This window comes from Oncorhynchus mykiss, chromosome 11, assembly GCF_013265735.2.
Source record: "Oncorhynchus mykiss isolate Arlee chromosome 11, USDA_OmykA_1.1, whole genome shotgun sequence".
NCBI classification, from domain to species: domain Eukaryota; kingdom Metazoa; phylum Chordata; class Actinopteri; order Salmoniformes; family Salmonidae; genus Oncorhynchus; species Oncorhynchus mykiss.
This window is the reverse complement of record NC_048575.1, coordinates 6,153,671-6,175,468: the sequence shown is the minus strand read 5'-3', so window position 1 is coordinate 6,175,468 and position 21,798 is coordinate 6,153,671. Positions and strand designations below refer to the sequence as shown.

The window sequence follows — 21,798 nt, the reverse complement described above, 5'->3', positions numbered from 1 at the left end:
TTGTTTTAAGGACATTACATCAAAGTAGTGTGGTTTTCCACTTTAATTTTTTAATTTTTAAATTTGAGTGTGACTCCAAATCCAGACCTCCATGGGTTGATACATTTGATTCCATTGATCATTTTTGTGTGATTTTGTTGTCAGCACATTCAACTATGTAAAGAAAAAAGTATTTAATAAGAATATTTCATTCATTCAGATCTAGGATGTGTTATTTTAGTGTTCCCTTTATTTTTTGAGCTGTGTGTGTGTGTGTGTGTATATATATATATATATTGCAACACCTCCCCCATAAGCATTTCTGTCTCTTCTATATATGTTATATCCTTGTATTGCTACTGATGTATCATCAAGTGAATTATCTAAGTGAGTCTCAGAAATGGATAATATATTCATGTTATCTGATGTTAGCAAGTTATTGATTTCATGAACCTTGTTTCTAAGGCTGCATATATTAATATGGGTTATTTTCAGCCCTTTCCTGGGTAGCTGATCACAGATAGACATCATATGGACAAGAGCAGACAAAGCCAGATAAAAAATATATATACATTCAGCAGTCCATTAATCACGTGTGTGTGTGTGTGTGTGTGTGTGTGCGCTGCGGGGGTTGAAGCTACGAACCCATACGCTTGGCTCTCTCATCCCTTCCAGGCTTCTGGGAGGGAGGATGGACAATGAGCCTGTCATTGTGGATGTTGTATTGATCCCTCAGTCTATGTGGAGTGGTAGAAAGCCCCAGGAGTAGTAGAAAGCCCCAGGAGTGGTAGAAAGCCCCGGGAGTGGTAGAAAGCCCCGGGAGGGGTAGAAAGCCCCGGGAGGGGTAGAAAGCCCCGGGAGGGGTAGAAAGCCCCGGGAGTGGTAGAAAGTCCCGGGAGTGGTAGAAAGCCCCAGGAGGGGTAGAAAGCCCCGGGAGTAGTTGAAGGAGCTGCCCCCTTTTAACTGTCTCCTTCTGTCCTTAAATCATGTGTCTATTCTCCCCTGCATTGCATCAACCAATGCCTGCGTGCCACGTCATCGACTGCAGTCGGGGTTAAGATGGATGTCTGATATGGTTTGCTGATATGTTAATTACCTATCCAGGCGTTGTACAATCTGGTATACGTCTGCAATGTAGTCGGGAAGGGACTCCACCTATGACTTGGGGTGTGTCTGTCCATCAGGAAGGGAACACCCCCCTGAAATGGACAAAAATGAATGGGAAGTCATTGGCACGTCCATCAGGAAGGAACTCCACCAATGACTTGGGGTGTGTCTGTCCATCAGGAATGTGTGTGGTGATTCCCCTCCCCTTCCCTTCCCTCTCCTCCTCTGGGTCTCTGTGATTGGTCTTAATGCTGGTGGGTCAGTTGCTTTGAGGAGCCAGTTGAATGCTCTGCAAATCTTAAGTCTACTCTGTTATTGGGTGTCACTGATTAATTTTCTGGGTTCTGTCTCTCTTTCGGTCTCTTTCTGGTCTCTCTCTCTTACTGTCAATCTCTCTTTCTGTCTCTCTCTCTCTCTCTTTCTCTGTCTCTCTCTCTCTTTCTTTCTTTCCCTTTTTTTCTTTTTTTCTCTCTGTCCCCCTCCCAATCTCTCTCCCTCCCCTCCTCTATCTGTTTCGCTCTCTCTCTTTCTCTGGGTGTTTCTACTCTAGCGGTGGCCCCCGGGCCTGGTCTTGGCCCCATCCCCATGTCCCAGTTCGGCACCATCTCGCGGCAGATCTCACGACACAACTCTACCACCTCTTCGGTCTCCATGGTTTCGGCCACGGGCACCTACCGTCGGGCGCCGTCCGTCACCTCCCAGTTCTCCCAGCAGCAGCAGCAGATACAGTACATTAACGGGGGAACCTCAACCTACCCCCAGAACTCAAGTAAGACACATGTCCCCCCCACCAACACCCCTCTATTAGACTGGAGATAGATCCCCCCCACCAACACTCCTCTATTAGACTGGAGATAGATCCCCCCCACCAACACTCCTCTATTAGACTGGAGATAGATAGATTCCCCCCCCTATTAGACTGGAGATAGATAGATAGATTCCCCCCCCCCTATTAGACTGGAGATAGATAGATAGATAGATACAGTGGGGCCAAAAATTATTTAGTCAGCCACCAATTGTGCAAGTTCTCCCACTTAAAAAGATGAGAGAGGCCTGTAATTTTCATCATAGGTACACTTCAACTATGACAGACAAAATGAGGAAAAAAAATCCAGAAAATCACATTGTAGGATTTAATGAATTTATTTGCAAATTATGGTGGAAAATAAGTATTTGGTCAATAACAAAAGTTTATCTCAATACTTTGTTATATACCCTTTGTTGGCAATGACAGAGGTCAAACGTTTTCTGTAAGTCTTCACAAGGTTTTCACACACTGTTGCTGGTAATTTGGCCCATTCCTCCATGCAGATCTCCTCTAGAGAAGTGATGTTTTGGGGCTGTTGCTGGGCAACACGGACTTTCAACTCCCTCCAAAGATTTTCTATGTGGCTGACTAAATACTTTTTTGCCCCACTGTAGATTCCCCCGCCCTATTAGACTGGAGATAGATAGACTACCCCCCTATTAGACTGGAGATAGATTCCCCCCCACCAACACCCCTCTATTAGACTGGAGATAGATAGATCCCCCCCTTATTAGACTGGAGATAGATCCCCCCCCCCACCAACACCCCTCTATTAGACTGGAGATAGATAGATCCCCCCCTATTAGACTGGAGATAGATCCCCCCCCACCAACACCCCTCTATTAGACTGGAGATAGATAGATAGATCCCCCCCCCCCTATTAGACTGGAGATAGATCCCCCCCCCCTATTAGACTGGAGATAGATAGATAGATAGATAGATTTCCCCCCTATTAGACTGGAGATATATAGATAGATTCCCCCCCTATTAGACTGGAGATAGATAGATTTCCCCCCTATTAGACTGGAGATAGATAGATAGATCCCCCCCCCCTATTAGACTGGAGATAGATAGATCCCCCCCCCCCCTATTAGACTGGAGATAGATTCTCCCCCCCCCCCCCCCTATTAGACTGGAGATCGATAGATAGATTCCCCCCCCCCATTAGACTGGATATAGATATATTTCCCCCCTATTAGACTGGAGATAGATAGATAGATCCCCCCCCCTATTAGACTGGAGATAGATAGATTCTCTCCCCCCCCCCTATTAGACTGGAGATAGATAGATAGATAGATAGATTTCCCCCCTATTAGACTGGAGATATATAGATAGATTCCCCCCCTATTAGACTGGAGATAGATAGATTTCCCCCCTATTAGACTGGAGATAGATAGATCCCCCCCCCCCCCTATTAGACTGGAGATAGATAGATTCTCTCCCCCCCCCATTAGACTGGATATAGATAGATTTCCCCCCTATTAGACTGGAGATAGATAGATAGATCCCCCCCCCCCCTATTAGACTGGAGATAGATAGATTCTCTCCCCCCCCCCTATTAGACTGGAGATATATAGATAGATCCCCCCCCCTATTAGACTGGAGATAGATAGATTCTCCCCCCCCCCCCCTATTAGACTGGAGATAGATAGATCCCCCCCCCCCCCCCCCCCTATTAGACTGGAGATAGATAGATCCCCCCCCCCCCCCTATTAGACTGGAGATAGATAGATCCCCCCCCCCCCTATTAGACTGGAGATAGATAGATTCTCTCCCCCCTCCCTATTAGACTGGAGATCGATAGATAGATCCCCCCCCCCCCTATTAGACTGGATATAGATAGATTTCCCCCCTATTAGACTGGAGATAGATAGATAGACCCCCCCCCCCCCTATTAGACTGGATATAGATAGATTTCCCCCCTATTAGACTGGAGATAGATAGATAGACCCCCCCCCCCCCCCCTATTAGACTGGATATAGATAGATTTCCCCCCTATTAGACTGGAGATAGATAGATAGACCCCCCCCCCCCCCTATTAGACTGGATATAGATAGATTTCCCCCCTATTAGACTGGAGATAGATAGATAGACCCCCCCCCCCCCCCCCCCCTATTAGACTGGAGATAGATAGATTTCCCCCCTATTAGACTGGAGACAGATAGATTCTCTCTCCCCCCCCCTATTAGACTGGAGATCGATAGATAGATCTCCCCCCCCCCCCCCCATTAGACTGGAGATAGATAGATTCCCCCCCCTATTAGACTGGAGATATATAGATAGATTCCCCCCCTATTAGACTGGAGATAGATAAGTCCCCCCCCCCCCCCCAACACCCCTCTATTAGACTGGGGATGGATAGATAGATAGATAGATAGATAGATAGATAGATAGATAGATAGATAGATAGATAGATGGATGGGTGGATCAATACTATAGATAGATAGATTCCCTCTCATGGGAACGGCACTTCCTCTTGTCTTTACTAGCACAGGGGAGCTACCCTATGCACTACTTTCCCTATGGACCCAGGTCAAAAGTAATGCACTACATAGGGAATAGGGTGCCATTTGTGAAGCAGCCAGTCTACCACTCTCATTGGATGGCCCAGAAGCTAATTACTTCACTGTCACTCAAATCAAATTGTATTTGTCACATGCGACGAATACAACAGGTGAAGAAGACCTTACTTACAAGCGCTTAACCAACAATGCTTTAAGAAGTTTTAAGAGAAATAAATGTTAAGTAAAAAAAAAAAATAATAATAATAATGAAACGGCAGCAGTCACCATGGCAACGGACCGATTTCAGTGTCGTCCAGGTTCTACTCTGCGATTGGCTCTGCAGGTTAGAGTTTGTAGTCAGAGGCCGGTGACAGCGCCACAGTCGTTTCATCCTCGAGGTCAGGGGTGGTTTCTCCAAAGCACTAGTTACTGATTTCTCTCCTGTCAAAGTGCTCTGGTGAACGTCTTGTACATTTTGGCGTAGAATATATTCCAGTCCTCGGATTCTCCAGCTGGTACATTCATTATGCCTCTGTTTTAAGTACGATCTGAGGATTTGTTAAAATCACAATTTATTTGTGTGTTTCACAACCTCTTTTAAAGTGGTTGATTTCCACCTCTCTCTTCTCTCCCTGTTCCCTCAAATGTACTAGCCAGCCCCACCAAGAAGGTGACCCCAGCTCAAGGTGTCCACTTGTAGTCCTCTGTCCTGTACCTTTCCACTAAAACTCCTGTTTGGAACACAGACGCAGGCAGGCCCGGTGATGTGCAGGCGGACTGAACTCAATAACCTCACCAAGTCAAAATGGGGAAAATAAAGAAATAAATTCAAAAGAAGATAGAGAATAAAATGTGACGAAGTCAAGCTGTCGGCAGCCGTGTGTTCCGGTTGGAATTGAGATTCGCCTCGGCTCTCCCCTCTCCCATTCGCTTACACTGTGAAAGACCGGGCTGGCGCTAAAATCTCACTGTCACAATGTTAACAGGCATCACCGTGTGCAGAGGGTTGTCATTGAATGTTAAGGTCCATCAAGCACTAAGAGGACACTGTCTTGTGTCCCAAATCGCACACTATTCCCCATAGGGTTCTGCGCTAAAGCAGTGCCCTATAAAAGGAATAGGGTACCATTTGAGATGCACGACCAGAATGGAGGAGGAGGAGGAGGACGATTCTCTCATGAGCCAGAACCCTCGTCCACCTACATCATTTATAAACGTGGCCACTCTTCCCTTCTTGTCGTTGCGTCTAGTCCCAGTTCTACACCGCAGACTGTAGACGCGAGAGATGTCCAGGCCTGGAACTTTCAGATGATTCTTTTCTCTCCTTTTTGTTAGTGATGTCATTAACCCCCGTGGCTGTTCCATAACACGACTTTCTGCAGCTGCTAATGAACCACTTATCCAAGCATATATAAGAGTTTCTGCAGCTGCTAATGAGCCACTTATCCAAACATATATAAGAGTTTCTGCAGCTGCTAATGAACCACTTATCCAAACATATATACGAGTTTCTGCAGCTGCTAATGAACCACTTATCCAAACATATATATGAGTTTCTGCAGCTGCTAATGAGCCACTTATCCAAGCATATATACAACTTTCTGCAGCTGCTAATGAACCACTTATCCAAACATATATACGAGTTTCTGCAGCTGCTAATGAGCCACTTATCCAAACATATATAAGACTTTCTGCAGCTGCTAATGAACCACTTATCCAAACATATATAAGAGTTTCTGCAGCTGCTAATGAGCCACTTATCCAAGCATATATAAGAGTTTCTGCAGCTGCTAATGAGCCACTTATCCAAGCATATATAAGAGTTTCTGCAGCTGCTAATGAGCCACTTATCCAAACATATATACGAGTTTCTGCAGCTGCTAATGAGCCACTTATCCAAGCATATATACGAGTTTCTGCAGCTGCTAATGAGCCACTTATCCAAGCATATATACGACTTTCTGCAGCTGCTAATGAGCCACTTATCCAAGCATATATACGACTTTCTGCAGCTGCTAATGAGCCACTTATCCAAGCATATATAAGAGTTTCTGCAGCTGCTAATGAGCCACTTATCCAAGCATATATAAGAGTTTCTGCAGCTGCTAATGAGCCACTTATCCAAGCATATATACGACTTTCTGCAGCTGCTAATGAGCCACTTATCCAAGCATATATACGACTTTCTGCAGCTGCTAATGAGCCACTTATCCAAACATATATACGACTTTCTGCAGCTGCTAATGAGCCACTTATCCAAACATATATACAACTTTCTGCAGCTGCTAATGAACCACTTATCCAAGCATATATACGAGTTTCTGCAGCTGCTAATGAGCCACTTATCCAAGCATATATAAGAGTTTCTGCAGCTGCTAATGAGCCACTTATCCAAGCATATATAAGAGTTTCTGCAGCTGCTAATGAGCCACTTATCCAAGCATATATAAGAGTTTCTGCAGCTGCTAATGAGCCACTTATCCAAGCATATATACGAGTTTCTGCAGCTGCTAATGAGCCACTTATCCAAGCATATATACGACTTTCTGCAGCTGCTAATGAACCACTTATCCAAGCATATATAAGAGTTCCTGCAGCTGCTAATGAGCCACTTATCCAAACATATATACGACTTTCTGCAGCTGCTAATGAACCACTTATCCAAGCATATATACAACTTTCTGCAGCTGCTAATGAGCCACTTATCCAAGCATATATAAGAGTTCCTGCAGCTGCTAATGAACCACTTATCCAAACATATATACGACTTTCTGCAGCTGCTAATGAACCACTTATCCAAACATATATACGACTTTCTGCAGCTGCTAATGAGCCACTTATCCAAGCATATATAAGAGTTCCTGCAGCTGCTAATGAACCACTTATCCAAACATATATACGAGTTTCTGCAGCTGCTAATGAACCACTTATCCAAGCATATATAAGAGTTTCTGCAGCTGCTAATGAACCACTTATCCAAACATATATACGAGTTTCTGCAGCTGCTAATGAACCACTTATCCAAGCATATATACGACTTTCTGCAGCTGCTAATGAGCCACTTATCCAAACATATATAAGAGTTCCTGCAGCTGCTAATGAACCACTTATCCAAACATATATACGAGTTTCTGCAGCTGCTAATGAGCCACTTATCCAAGCATATATAAGAGTTTCTGCAGCTGCTAATGAGCCACTTATCCAAACATATATAAGAGTTCCTGCAGCTGCTAATGAACCACTTATCCAAACATATATACGAGTTTCTGCAGCTGCTAATGAGCCACTTATCCAAGCATATATAAGAGTTTCTGCAGCTGCTAATGAGCCACTTATCCAAACATATATACGAGTTCCTGCAGCTGCTAATGAACCACTTATCCAAACATATATAAGAGTTTCTGCAGCTGCTAATGAGCCACTTATCCAAGCATATATACGAGTTTCTGCAGCTGCTAATGAACCACTTATCCAAACATATATAAGAGTTTCTGCAGCTGCTAATGAGCCACTTATCCAAGCATATATGAGTTTCTGCAGCTGCTAATGAGCCACTTATCCAAACATATATACGAGTTCCTGCAGCTGCTAATGAACCACTTATCCAAGCATATATAAGAGTTTCTGCAGCTGCTAATGAACCACTTATCCAAACATATATAAGAGTTTCTGCAGCTGCTAATGAACCACTTATCCAAGCATATATAAGACTTTCTGCAGCTGCTAATGAACCACTTATCCAAGCATATATAAGAGTTTCTGCAGCTGCTAATGAACCACTTATCCAAGCATATATAAGAGTTTCTGCAGCTGCTAATGAGCCACTTATCCAAACATATATAAGAGTTTCTGCAGCTGCTAATGAACCACTTATCCAAGCATATATAAGAGTTTCTGCAGCTGCTAATGAACCACTTATCCAAGCATATATAAGAGTTTCTGCAGCTGCTAATGAACCACTTATCCAAAACATATATAAGAGTTTCTGCAGCTGCTAATGAACCACTTATCCAAACATATATAAGACTTTCTGCAGCTGCTAATGAGCCACTTATCCAAACATATATAAGAGTTTCTGCAGCTGCTAATGAACCACTTATCCAAACATATATAAGAGTTTCTGCAGCTGCTAATGAGCCACTTATCCAAACATATATAAGAGTTTCTGCAGCTGCTAATGAACCACTTATCCAAGCATATATAAGAGTTTCTGCAGCTGCTAATGAACCACTTATCCAAACATATATAAGAGTTTCTGCAGCTGCTAATGAACCACTTATCCAAGCATATATAAGAGTTTCTGCAGCTGCTAATGAACCACTTATCCAAGCATATATAAGAGTTTCTGCAGCTGCTAATGAACCACTTATCCAAACATATATAACGGCATGGCGCGCTTCCTTCAGTAAAAGATCCTGATTTAGACATGGGGTTGACCTCGAGCCTGTAGATTAACAGCCATTTTAAAACAGCATTAGCAGTAGCCTTTCTAGGGGTGGAATTTGAAAAGATTAAATATTGGCCCCTATCTTATCTATTCATGTAAAAAATAAAAAAATAAATGTTTTATTTAATTTCAGACAGAAACATCAAGCCGTCTATGATTAGACAAAATATGCATTTAGACATCAGTGCGGACAATTGCAACATGCTACTGTAGCTAGAGGGACCCCTGCTGTGATGAGTTACTTGTCCCTGACCCTTGACCCTGACCATCTCTAAGGTCAGCTGTTTATTTTAAAATGGTGGCACCATAGAAATAGAGTCAATGATGACATACTGGGTGGACCGGCAGCCATTGTGAGTGTACCCATGAGTTGTCCAGTCAAATGGCCAGGATTAGAGGTTTGAAGGCCTCATTGATTATATTTCTATGGGTGGCACTCTTCACGCCACGGTTTGTGAACGTAACTCGGTTCATTGAAAGCCAGGGGCAGTAGGGTTGCAGACAGCTGTACAGCGACGCTACAATCATCTCATTCAGATTAGGATTAGGAGCAGGAACTGGCAACGTGACAATAATCAAACCTAATCTCTGTATAATCCCTCAGTCTGTACAACAATCAAACCTAATCTCTGTATAATCCCTCAGTCTGTACAACAATCAAACCTAATCTCTGTATAATCCCTCAGTCTGTACAACAATCAAACCTAATCTCTGTATAATCCCTCAGTCTGTACAACAATCAAACCTAATCTCTGTATAATCCCTCAGTCTGTACAACAATCAAATACCTTGGGAAACCTGGACTCAGTCTCTGGCCTCCCTGAACTAAAAACCACAAGCATAGATTTGTACACATTACATATTAAACTAATTTCCTTGTAGAAGTGCACAAAACTCATGACTAACCTTGCAATGTGTGTGTCTCTTAATTCTTGCAATGATAGTATTGCATTGACTTGGGTAGAGGCACTCTGTTTCCTGTTGACTTGGGTCGGAGTACTCTGTTTCCTGTTGACTTGTGTAGGGGTACTCTGTTTCCTGTTGACTTGGGTTGGGTTAGTCTGTTTCCTGTTGACTTGGGTCAGGGTACTCTGTTTCCTATTGACTTGGGTAGGGGCATTCTGTTTCCTGTTGACTTGGGTTGGGGTACTCTGTTTCCTGTTGACTTGGGTTGGGGCACTCTGTTTCCTGTTGACTTGTGTCGGGGTACTCTGTTTCCTGTTGACTTGGGTAGGGGCACTCTGTTTCCTGTTGACTTGGGTCGGGGTACTCTGTTTCCTGTTGACTTGGGTCGGGATATTTTCCTCTATTGGTGACTGATATCTGTTTCTCTCGTCCTTCTCTCTGTCCTCTCTGTCTACTTTATATCCTTGATTTCTCTCTTTCGTTCAGTATGTGTGGGGGGGCTTCCCGTGGCTATAGCTGCCCCTCCTCCCCCCATGCCCCAGCTGACTCCACAGATACCTCTGACAGGCTTTGTGGCCAGGGTGCAGGAGAACAGTAAGTCCACAGGCCCAGCACACACTCTCTCTGTTCCCCAGATCACTCTCTCTGTTCCCCAGATCACTCTCCCTGTTCCCCAGATCACTCACCCTTTTCTCATAAATCTGAGTAGAACAACCCCCATCTGTCAATCACACACAGCATGCTTTGTGCCTGTTCACTCAACTGTCCTGCCTGTCTGTCTGTCCTGCCCATCTGTCTGTCCTGTGCAGTAGACAGCTCTTATCTATTGTCTGTGTTAATAAATAGTATTCTCAGACAGATGCTTATTGCCATTGACACCCATTGCTTTCTCCGCTATGCAGATACTGAGGACAAATACTGTAAAAAGTGGCTCCATTCCAAGATTATTCAGGAGAATGTATACAATACCCCATAATGACATCACAATACCCCATAATGACATCACAATACCCCATAATGACATCACAATACCCCATAATGACAAAGCAAAAAAAATATGTTTTTACATTTTTTGCTCATTTATGAAATAAACAAAACCTGAAATATCACATTTACATAAGTATTCAGACCCTTTACTCAGTATTTTGTTGAAGTACATTTGCAGTGATTACAGCCTCGAGTCTTCTTGGGTATGACGCTACAAGCGTGGCACACCTGTATATGGCGCAGCCAGAAGAGGACTGGCCACCCCTCATAGCCTGGTTCCTCTCTAGGTTTCTTCCTAGGTTTTGGCCTTTCTAAGGAGTTTTTCCTAGCCACCGTGCTTCTACACCTGCATTGCTTGCTGTTTGGGGTTTTAGGCTGGGTTTCTGTACAGCACAGTGAGATATCAGCTGATGTACGAAGAGCTTTATAAATAAATTTGATTTGATTTAAATGGGGTGTTTCTCCCATTCTTCTCTGCAGATCCTCTCAAGCTTTCTCAGGTTTGTTAAAGCACCTTTGGCAGCGATTACAGCATCGAGTCACTCTGGAGCAGGTTTTCATCAAGGATCTCTCTGTACTTTGCTTCGTTCAGTCCCTGCCACTGAAAAACATCCCCACAGCATGATACTGCCACCACCATGATTCACCGTAGGGATGGTGCCAGGTTTCCTCCAGACGTGACACTTGGCATTCAGGCCAAAGAGTTCAATCTTGGTTTCATCAGACCAGATAATCTTGTTTGTCATGTTCTGAGAGTCCTTTAGGTGCCTTTTGGTAGACTCCAAGCAGCCTGTAATGTGCCTTTTACTAAGGAGTGGCTTCCGTCTGGCCACTCTACCATAAAGGCCTGATTGTTGGAGTGCTGCAGAGATGGTTGTCCAACTGGAAGGTTCTCCCATCTCCACAGAGGAGCTCTAAAGCGTGACCATTGGGTTCTTGGTCACCTCCCTGACCAAGGCCCTTCTCCCCTGATTGCTCAGTTTGGCCATGCGGCCAGCTCTAGGAAGAGTCTTGGTGTTTCCAAACTTCTTCCATTTAAGAATGATGGAGGCCACTGTGTTCTTGGGGACCTTCAATGCTGCAGACATTTTTTTTTGTACCCTTCCCCAGATCTGTGCCTCGACACAATCCTGTCTCTGAGCTCTACGGACAATTCCTTTGACCTCATGGCTTGGTTTTTGCTCTGACATGCACCGTCAACTGTGGGACCTTTATATAGACAGACAGGTGTGGGCCTTTCCAAATCATATCCAATCAATTTAATTTATCACAGTTGGACTCCAATCAAGTTGTAGAAACATCTCTAGGATGATCAACTGAAACAGGATGTACCTGAGCTCAATTTCAAGTCTCATAGCAAAGGGTCTTAATAATTATGTAAATGAGGTATTTCTGTTTTTATTTTGCAAACATTACTCAAACCAGTTTTCACTTTGTCATTATGGGGTTATTGTGTTTACATTGCAAAAAAACAAACATGTAATCCATTTTAGAATAAGGTTGTAATGTAACAAAATGTGGAAAAAGTCGAGGGGTCTGAATACTTTCCGAAGGCACTGTATGTTAAGTATAATTTCACCCACAAAACAAATCACAGAATGAGCGGCACATATTGAAGGACTAAACATATTGTAGGACTAAACAGGACTAAACATATTGAAGGACTAAACAGGACTAAACATATTGAAGGACTAAACAGGACTAAACATATTGAAGGACTAAACAGGACTAAACATATTGAAGGACAAAACAGGACTAAACATATTGAAGGACTAAACAGGACTAAACATATTGAAGGACTAAACAGGACTAAACATATTGCAGGACTAAACATATTGAAGGCCTAAACAGGACTAAACATATTGAAGGACTAAACAGGACTAAACATATTGAAGGACTAAACATATTGAAGGACTAAACATATTGAAGGACTAAACAGGACTAAACATATTGAAGGACTAAACAGGACTAAACATATTGAAGGTCTAAACATATTGAAGGACTAAACATATTGAAGGACTAAACATATTGAAGGACTAAACATATTGAAGGACTAAACAGGACTAAACATATTGAAGGTCTAAACATATTGAAGGTCTAAACATATTGAAGGACTAAACATATTGAAGGACTAAACAGGACTAAACATATTGAAGGTCTAAACATATTGAAGTACTAAACCATATTGAAGGACTAAACAGGACTAAACATATTGAAGGTCTAAACATATTGAGGGACTAAACATATTGAGGGACTAAACATATTGAAGGACTAAACATATTGAAGGACTAAACATGACTAACCATATTGAAGGACTAAACAGGACTAAACATATTGAAGGACTAAACAGGTCTAAACATATTGAAGGTCTAAACATATTGAAGGACTAAACAGGACTAAACATATTGAAGGACTAAACAGGACTAAACATATTGAAGGACTAAACAGGTCTAAACATATTGAAGGTCTAAACATATTGAAGGACTAAACAGGTCTAAACATATTGAAGGTCTAAACATATTGAAGGACTAAACAGGACTAAACATATTGAAGGACTAAACATATTGAAGGAGTAAACAGGACTAAACATATTGAAGGACTAAACAGGACTAAACATATTGAAGGACTAAACAGGACTAAACATATTGAAGGACTAAACAGGACTAAACATATTGAAGGTCTAAACATATTGAGGGACTAAACATATTGAGGGACTAAACATATTGAAGGACTAAACATATTGAAGGACTAAACAGGACTAAACATATTGAAGGACTAAACAGGACTAAACATATTGAAGGACTAAACAGGACTAAACATATTGAAGGTCTAAACATATTGAAGGACTAAACAGGACTAAACATATTGAAGGACTAAACAGGACTAAACATATTGAAGGACTAAACAGGTCTAAACATATTGAAGGTCTAAACATATTGAAGGACTAAACAGGTCTAAACATATTGAAGGTCTAAACATATTGAAGGACTAAACAGGACTAAACATATTGAAGGACTAAACAGGACTAAACATATTGAAGGACTAAACAGGACTAAACATATTGAAGGACTAAACAGGTCTAAACATATTGAAGGTCTAAACATATTGAAGGACTAAACATATTGAAGGACTAAACATATTGAAGGACTAAACATATTGAAGGACTAAACATATTGAAGGACTAAACATATTGAAGGACTAAACCATATTGAAGGACTAAACAGGACTAAACATATTGAAGGACTAAACAGGACTAAACATATTGAAGGACTAAACAGGACTAAACAGGACTAAACATATTGAAGGACTAAACATATTGAAGGACTTAACAGGACTAAACATATTGAAGGACTAAACAGGACTAAACAGGACTAAACATATTGAAGGTCTAAACATATTGAAGGACTAAACATATTGAAGGACTAAACATATTGAAGGACTAAACCATATTGAAGGACTAAACAGGACTAAACATATTGAAGGACTAAACAGGACTAAACATATTGAAGGACTAAACAGGACTAAACATATTGAAGGACTAAACAGGTCTAAACATATTGAAGGTCTAAACATATTGAAGGACTAAACATATTGAAGGTCTAAACAGGACTAAACATATTGAAACCCTAAACAGGACTAAACATATTGAAGGACTAAACAGGTCTAAACATATTGAAAGTCTAAACATATTGAAGGTCTAAACATATTGAAGGACTAAACAGGACTAAACATATTGAAGGACTAAACATATTGAAGGACTAAACAGGACTAAACATATTGAAGGACTAAACAGGACTAAACATATTGAAGGACTAAACAGGTCTAAACATATTGAAGGACTAAACATATTGAAGGACTAAACATATTGAAGGACTAAACATATTGAAGGACTAAACATATTGAAGGACTAAACAGGTCTAAACATATTGAAGGACTAAACATATTGAAGGACTAAACATATTGAAGGACTAAACATATTGAAGGACTAAACATATTGAAGGACTAAACCATATTGAAGGACTAAACATATTGAAGGACTAAACAGGACTAAACATATTGAAGGACTAAACATATTGAAGGACTAAACAGGACTAAACAGGACTAAACAGGACTAAACATATTGAAGGACTAAACATATTGAAGGACTAAACATATTGAAGGACTAAACAGGACTAAACATATTGAAGGACTAAACAGGACTAAACAGGACTAAACATATTGAAGGTCTAAACATATTGAGTGACTAAACATATTGAGGGACTAAACATATTGAAGGACTAAACATATTGAAGGACTAAACAGGACTAAACATATTGAAGGACTAAACAGGACTAAACATATTGAAGGACTAAACAGGACTAAACATATTGAAGGACTAAACATATTGAAGGACTAAACAGGTCTAAACATATTGAAGGTCTAAACATATTGAAGGACTAAACAGGACTAAACATATTGAAGGACTAAACATATTGAAGGACTAAACAGGACTAAACATATTGAAGGACTAAACAGGACTAAACATATTGAAGGACTAAACATATTGAAGGACTAAACATATTGAAGGACTAAACATATTGAAACACTAAACAGGACTAAACATATTGAAGGACTAAACATAATGAAGGACTAAACAGGACTAAACAGGACTAAACATATTGAAGGACTAAACAGGACTAAACATATTGAAGGTCTAAACATATTGAGTGACTAAACATATTGAGGGACTAAACATATTGAAGGACTAAACATATTGAAGGACTAAACAGGACTAAATATATTGAAGGACTAAACAGGACTAAACATATTGAAGGACTAAACAGGACTAAACATATTGAAGGACTAAACATATTGAAGGACTAAACAGGTCTAAACATATTGAAGGTCTAAACATATTGAAGGACTAAACAGGACTAAACATATTGAAGGACTAAACATATTGAAGGACTAAACAGGACTAAACATATTGAAGGACTAAACAGGACTAAACAGGACTAAACATATTGAAGGACTAAACAGGACTAAACATATTGAAGGACTGAACAGGTCTAAACATATTGAAGGTCTAAACATATTGAAGGACTAAACAGGTCTAAACATATTGAAGGTCTAAACATATTGAAGGACTAAACAGGACTAAACATATTGAAGGACTAAACAGGACTAAACATATTGAAGGACTAAACAGGTCTAAACATATTGAAGGTCTAAACATATTGAAGGACTAAACATATTGAGGGACTAAACATATTGAGGGACTAAACATATTGAAGGACTAAACATATTGAAGGACTAAACAGGACTAAACATATTGAAGGACTAAACAGGACTAAACATATTGAAGGACTAAACATATTGAAGGACTAAACAGGTCTAAACATATTGAAGGTCTAAACATATTGAAGGACTAAACAGGACTAAACATATTGAAGGACTAAACATATTGAAGGACTAAACAGGACTAAACATATTGAAGGACTAAACAGGACTAAACATATTGAAGGACTAAACAGGACTAAACAGGACTAAACATATTGAAGGACTAAACAGGACTAAACATATTGAAGGACTAAACAGGTCTAAACATATTGAAGGTCTAAACATATTGAAGGACTAAACAGGTCTAAACATATTGAAGGTCTAAACATATTGAAGGACTAAACAGGACTAAACATATTGAAGGACTAAACAGGACTAAACATATTGAAGGACTAAACAGGTCTAAACATATTGAAGGTCTAAACATATTGAAGGACTAAACATATTGAGGGACTAAACATATTGAGGGACTAAACATATTGAAGGACTAAACATATTGAAGGACTAAACAGGACTAAACATATTGAAGGACTAAACAGGACTAAACATATTGAAGGACTAAACATATTGAAGGACTAAACAGGTCTAAACATATTGAAGGTCTAAACATGTTGAAGGACTAAACATATTGAAGGACTAAACAGGACTAAACATATTGAAGGACTAAACAGGACTAAACATATTGAAGGACTAAACAGGTCTAAACATATTGAAGGTCTAAACATATTGAAGGACTAAACAGGTCTAAACATATTGAAGGTCTAAACATATTGAAGGACTAAACAGGACTAAACATATTGAAGGACTAAACAGGACTAAACATATTGAAGGACTAAACAGGTCTAAACATATTGAAGGTCTAAACATATTGAAGGACTAAACAGGTCTAAACATATTGAAGGTCTAAACATATTGAAGGACTAAACAGGACTAAACATATTGAAGGACTAAACATATTGAAGGACTAAACAGGACTAAACATATTGAAGGACTAAACAGGACTAAACAGGACTAAACATATTGAAGGACTAAACAGGACTAAACATATTGAAGGTCTAAACATATTGAGGGACTAAACATATTGAGGGACTAAACATATTGAAGGACTAAACAGGACTAAACATATTGAAGGACTAAACAGGTCTAAACATATTGAAGGTCTAAACATATTGAAGGACTAAACAGGTCTAAACATATTGAAGGTCTAAATATATTGAAGGACTAAACAGGACTAAACATATTGAAGGACTAAACAGGACTAAACATATTGAAGGACTAAACAGGACTAAACATATTGAAGGACTAAACAGGTCTAAACATATTGAAGGACTAAACATATTGAAGATCTAAAGATATTGAAGGACTAAACATATTGAAGGACTAAACATATTGAAGGACTAAACATATTGAAGGACTAAACATATTGAAGGACTAAACATATTGAAGGACTAAACCATATTGAAGGACTAAACATATTGAAGGACTAAACATATTGAAGGACTAAACAGGACTAAACAGGACTAAACAAATTGAAGGACTAAACAGGACTAAACATATTGAAGGACTAAACAGGACTAAATATATTGAAGGACTAAACATATTGAAGGACTTAACAGGACTAAACATATTGAAGGACTAAACAGGACTAAACAGGACTAAACATATTGAAGGTCTAAACATATTGAAGGACTAAACATATTGAAGGACTAAACATATTGAAGGACTAAACCATATTGAAGGACTAAACAGGACTAAACAGGACTAAACATATTGAAGAACTAAACAGGACTAAACATATTGAGGGACTAAACATATTGAGGGACTAAACATATTGAGGGACTAAACATATTGAAGGACTAAACATATTGAAGGACTAAACAGGACTAAACATATTGAAGGACTAAACAGGACTAAACATATTGAAGGACTAAACAGGACTAAACATATTGAAGGACTAAACAGGTCTAAACATATTGAAGGACTAAACATATTGAAGGTCTAAACATATTGAGGGACTAAACATATTGAGGGACTAAACATATTGAAGGACTAAACATATTGAAGGACTAAACAGGACTAAACATATTGAAGGACTAAACAGGACTAAACATATTGAAGGACTAAACAGGACTAAACATATTGAAGGTCTAAACATATTGAAGGACTAAACAGGACTAAACATATTGAAGGACTAAACAGGACTAAACATATTGAAGGACTAAACAGGTCTAAACATATTGAAGGTCTAAACATATTGAAGGACTAAACAGGTCTAAACATATTGAAGGTCTAAACATATTGAAGGACTAAACAGGACTAAACATATTGAAGGACTAAACAGGACTAAACATATTGAAGGACTAAACAGGACTAAACATATTGAAGGACTAAACAGGTCTAAACATATTGAAGGTCTAAACATATTGAAGGACTAAACATATTGAAGGACTAAACATATTGAAGGACTAAACATATTGAAGGACTAAACATATTGAAGGACTAAACATATTGAAGGACTAAACATATTGAAGGACTAAACCATATTGAAGGACTAAACAGGACTAAACATATTGAAGGACTAAACAGGACTAAACATATTGAAGGACTAAACAGGACTAAACAGGACTAAACATATTGAAGGACTAAACATATTGAAGGACTTAACAGGACTAAACATATTGAAGGACTAAACAGGACTAAACAGGACTAAACATATTGAAGGTCTAAACATATTGAAGGACTAAACATATTGAAGGACTAAACATATTGAAGGACTAAACCATATTGAAGGACTAAACAGGACTAAACATATTGAAGGACTAAACAGGACTAAACATATTGAAGGACTAAACAGGACTAAACATATTGAAGGACTAAACAGGTCTAAACATATTGAAGGTCTAAACATATTGAAGGACTAAACATATTGAAGGTCTAAACAGGACTAAACATATTGAAACCCTAAACAGGACTAAACATATTGAAGGACTAAACAGGTCTAAACATATTGAAAGTCTAAACATATTGAAGGTCTAAACATATTGAAGGACTAAACAGGACTAAACATATTGAAGGACTAAACATATTGAAGGACTAAACAGGACTAAACATATTGAAGGACTAAACAGGACTAAACATATTGAAGGACTAAACAGGTCTAAACATATTGAAGGACTAAACATATTGAAGGACTAAACATATTGAAGGACTAAACATATTGAAGGACTAAACATATTGAAGGACTAAACAGGTCTAAACATATTGAAGGACTAAACATATTGAAGGACTAAACATATTGAAGGACTAAACATATTGAAGGACTAAACATATTGAAGGACTAAACCATATTGAAGGACTAAACATATTGAAGGACTAAACAGGACTAAACATATTGAAGGACTAAACATATTGAAGGACTAAACATATTGAAGGACTAAACATATTGAAGGACTAAACAGGACTAAACATATTGAAGGACTAAACAGGACTAAACAGGACTAAACATATTGAAGGTCTAAACATATTGAGTGACTAAACATATTGAGGGACTAAACATATTGAAGGACTAAACATATTGAAGGACTAAACAGGACTAAACATATTGAAGGACTAAACAGGACTAAACATATTGAAGGACTAAACAGGACTAAACATATTGAAGGACTAAACATATTGAAGGACTAAACAGGTCTAAACATATTGAAGGTCTAAACATATTGAAGGACTAAACAGGACTAAACATATTGAAGGACTAAACATATTGAAGGACTAAACAGGACTAAACATATTGAAGGACTAAACAGGACTAAACATATTGAAGGACTAAACATATTGAAGGACTAAACATATTGAAGGACTAAACATATTGAAACACTAAACAGGACTAAACATATTGAAGGACTAAACAGGACTAAACATAATGAAGGACTAAACAGGACTAAACAGGACTAAACATATTGAAGGACTAAACAGGACTAAACATATTGAAGGTCTAAACATATTGAGTGACTAAACATATTGAGGGACTAAACATATTGAAGGACTAAACATATTGAAGGACTAAACAGGACTAAATATATTGAAGGACTAAACAGGACTAAACATATTGAAGGACTAAACAGGACTAAACATATTGAAGGACTAAACATATTGAAGGACTAAACAGGTCTAAACATATTGAAGGTCTAAACATATTGAAGGACTAAACAGGACTAAACATATTGAAGGACTAAACATATTGAAGGACTAAACAGGACTAAACATATTGAAGGACTAAACAGGACTAAACAGGACTAAACATATTGAAGGACTAAACAGGACTAAACATATTGAAGGACTGAACAGGTCTAAACATATTGAAGGTCTAAACATATTGAAGGACTAAACAGGTCTAAACATATTGAAGGTCTAAACATATTGAAGGACTAAACAGGACTAAACATATTGAAGGACTAAACAGGACTAAACATATTGAAGGACTAAACAGGTCTAAACATATTGAAGGTCTAAACATATTGAAGGACTAAACATATTGAGGGACTAAACATATTGAGGGACTAAACATATTGAAGGACTAAACATATTGAAGGACTAAACAGGACTAAACATATTGAAGGACTAAACAGGACTAAACATATTGAAGGACTAAACATATTGAAGGACTAAACAGGTCTAAACATATTGAAGGTCTAAACATATTGAAGGACTAAACAGGACTAAACATATTGAAGGACTAAACATATTGAAGGACTAAACAGGACTAAACATATTGAAGGACTAAACAGGACTAAACATATTGAAGGACTAAACAGGACTAAACAGGACTAAACATATTGAAGGACTAAACAGGACTAAACATATTGAAGGACTAAACAGGTCTAAACATATTGAAGGTCTAAACATATTGAAGGACTAAACAGGTCTAAACATATTGAAGGTCTAAACATATTGAAGGACTAAACAGGACTAAACATATTGAAGGACTAAACAGGACTAAACATATTGAAGGACTAAACAGGTCTAAACATATTGAAGGACTAAACATATTGAGGGACTAAACATATTGAGGGACTAAACATATTGAAGGACTAAACATATTGAAGGACTAAACAGGACTAAACATATTGAAGGACTAAACAGGACTAAACATATTGAAGGACTAAACATATTGAAGGACTAAACAGGTCTAAACATATTGAAGGTCTAAACATGTTGAAGGACTAAACATATTGAAGGACTAAACAGGACTAAACATATTGAAGGACTAAACAGGACTAAACATATTGAAGGACTAAACAGGTCTAAACATATTGAAGGTCTAAACATATTGAAGGACTAAACAGGTCTAAACATATTGAAGGTCTAAACATATTGAAGGACTAAACAGGACTAAACATATTGAAGGACTAAACAGGACTAAACATATTGAAGGACTAAACAGGTCTAAACATATTGAAGGTCTAAACATATTGAAGGACTAAACAGGTCTAAACATATTGAAGGTCTAAACATATTGAAGGACTAAACAGGACTAAACATATTGAAGGACTAAACATATTGAAGGACTAAACAGGACTAAACATATTGAAGGACTAAACAGGACTAAACAGGACTAAACATATTGAAGGACTAAACAGGACTAAACATATTGAAGGTCTAAACATATTGAGGGACTAAACATATTGAGGGACTAAACATATTGAAGGACTAAACAGGACTAAACATATTGAAGGACTAAACAG

The 21,798-nt window shown here is 38.8% G+C and overlaps 1 protein-coding gene across 17 annotated transcripts in view; it reads left to right on the top strand.

The window, feature by feature from the left end:
- LOC110536535 (abl interactor 1) overlaps window positions 1-21,798 on the top strand; it is a 113,299-nt gene that overhangs the window by 86,196 nt on the left and 5,305 nt on the right. For 8 of the 17 annotated variants that reach the window (XM_036934717.1, XM_036934714.1, XM_036934713.1 and 5 more), the window contains 2 exons: window positions 1,637-1,855; window positions 10,238-10,345. The exons of 3 other annotated variants lie outside the window; for them this stretch is intronic. In XM_036934717.1, the coding sequence (XP_036790612.1) occupies window positions 1,637-1,855; window positions 10,238-10,345 (327 nt within the window). The remainder of the gene's footprint in view (window positions 1-1,636; window positions 1,856-10,237; window positions 10,346-21,798) is intronic. 6 more of the 17 variants (XM_036934721.1, XM_036934727.1, XM_036934726.1 and 3 more) reach the window with 2 other exon arrangements.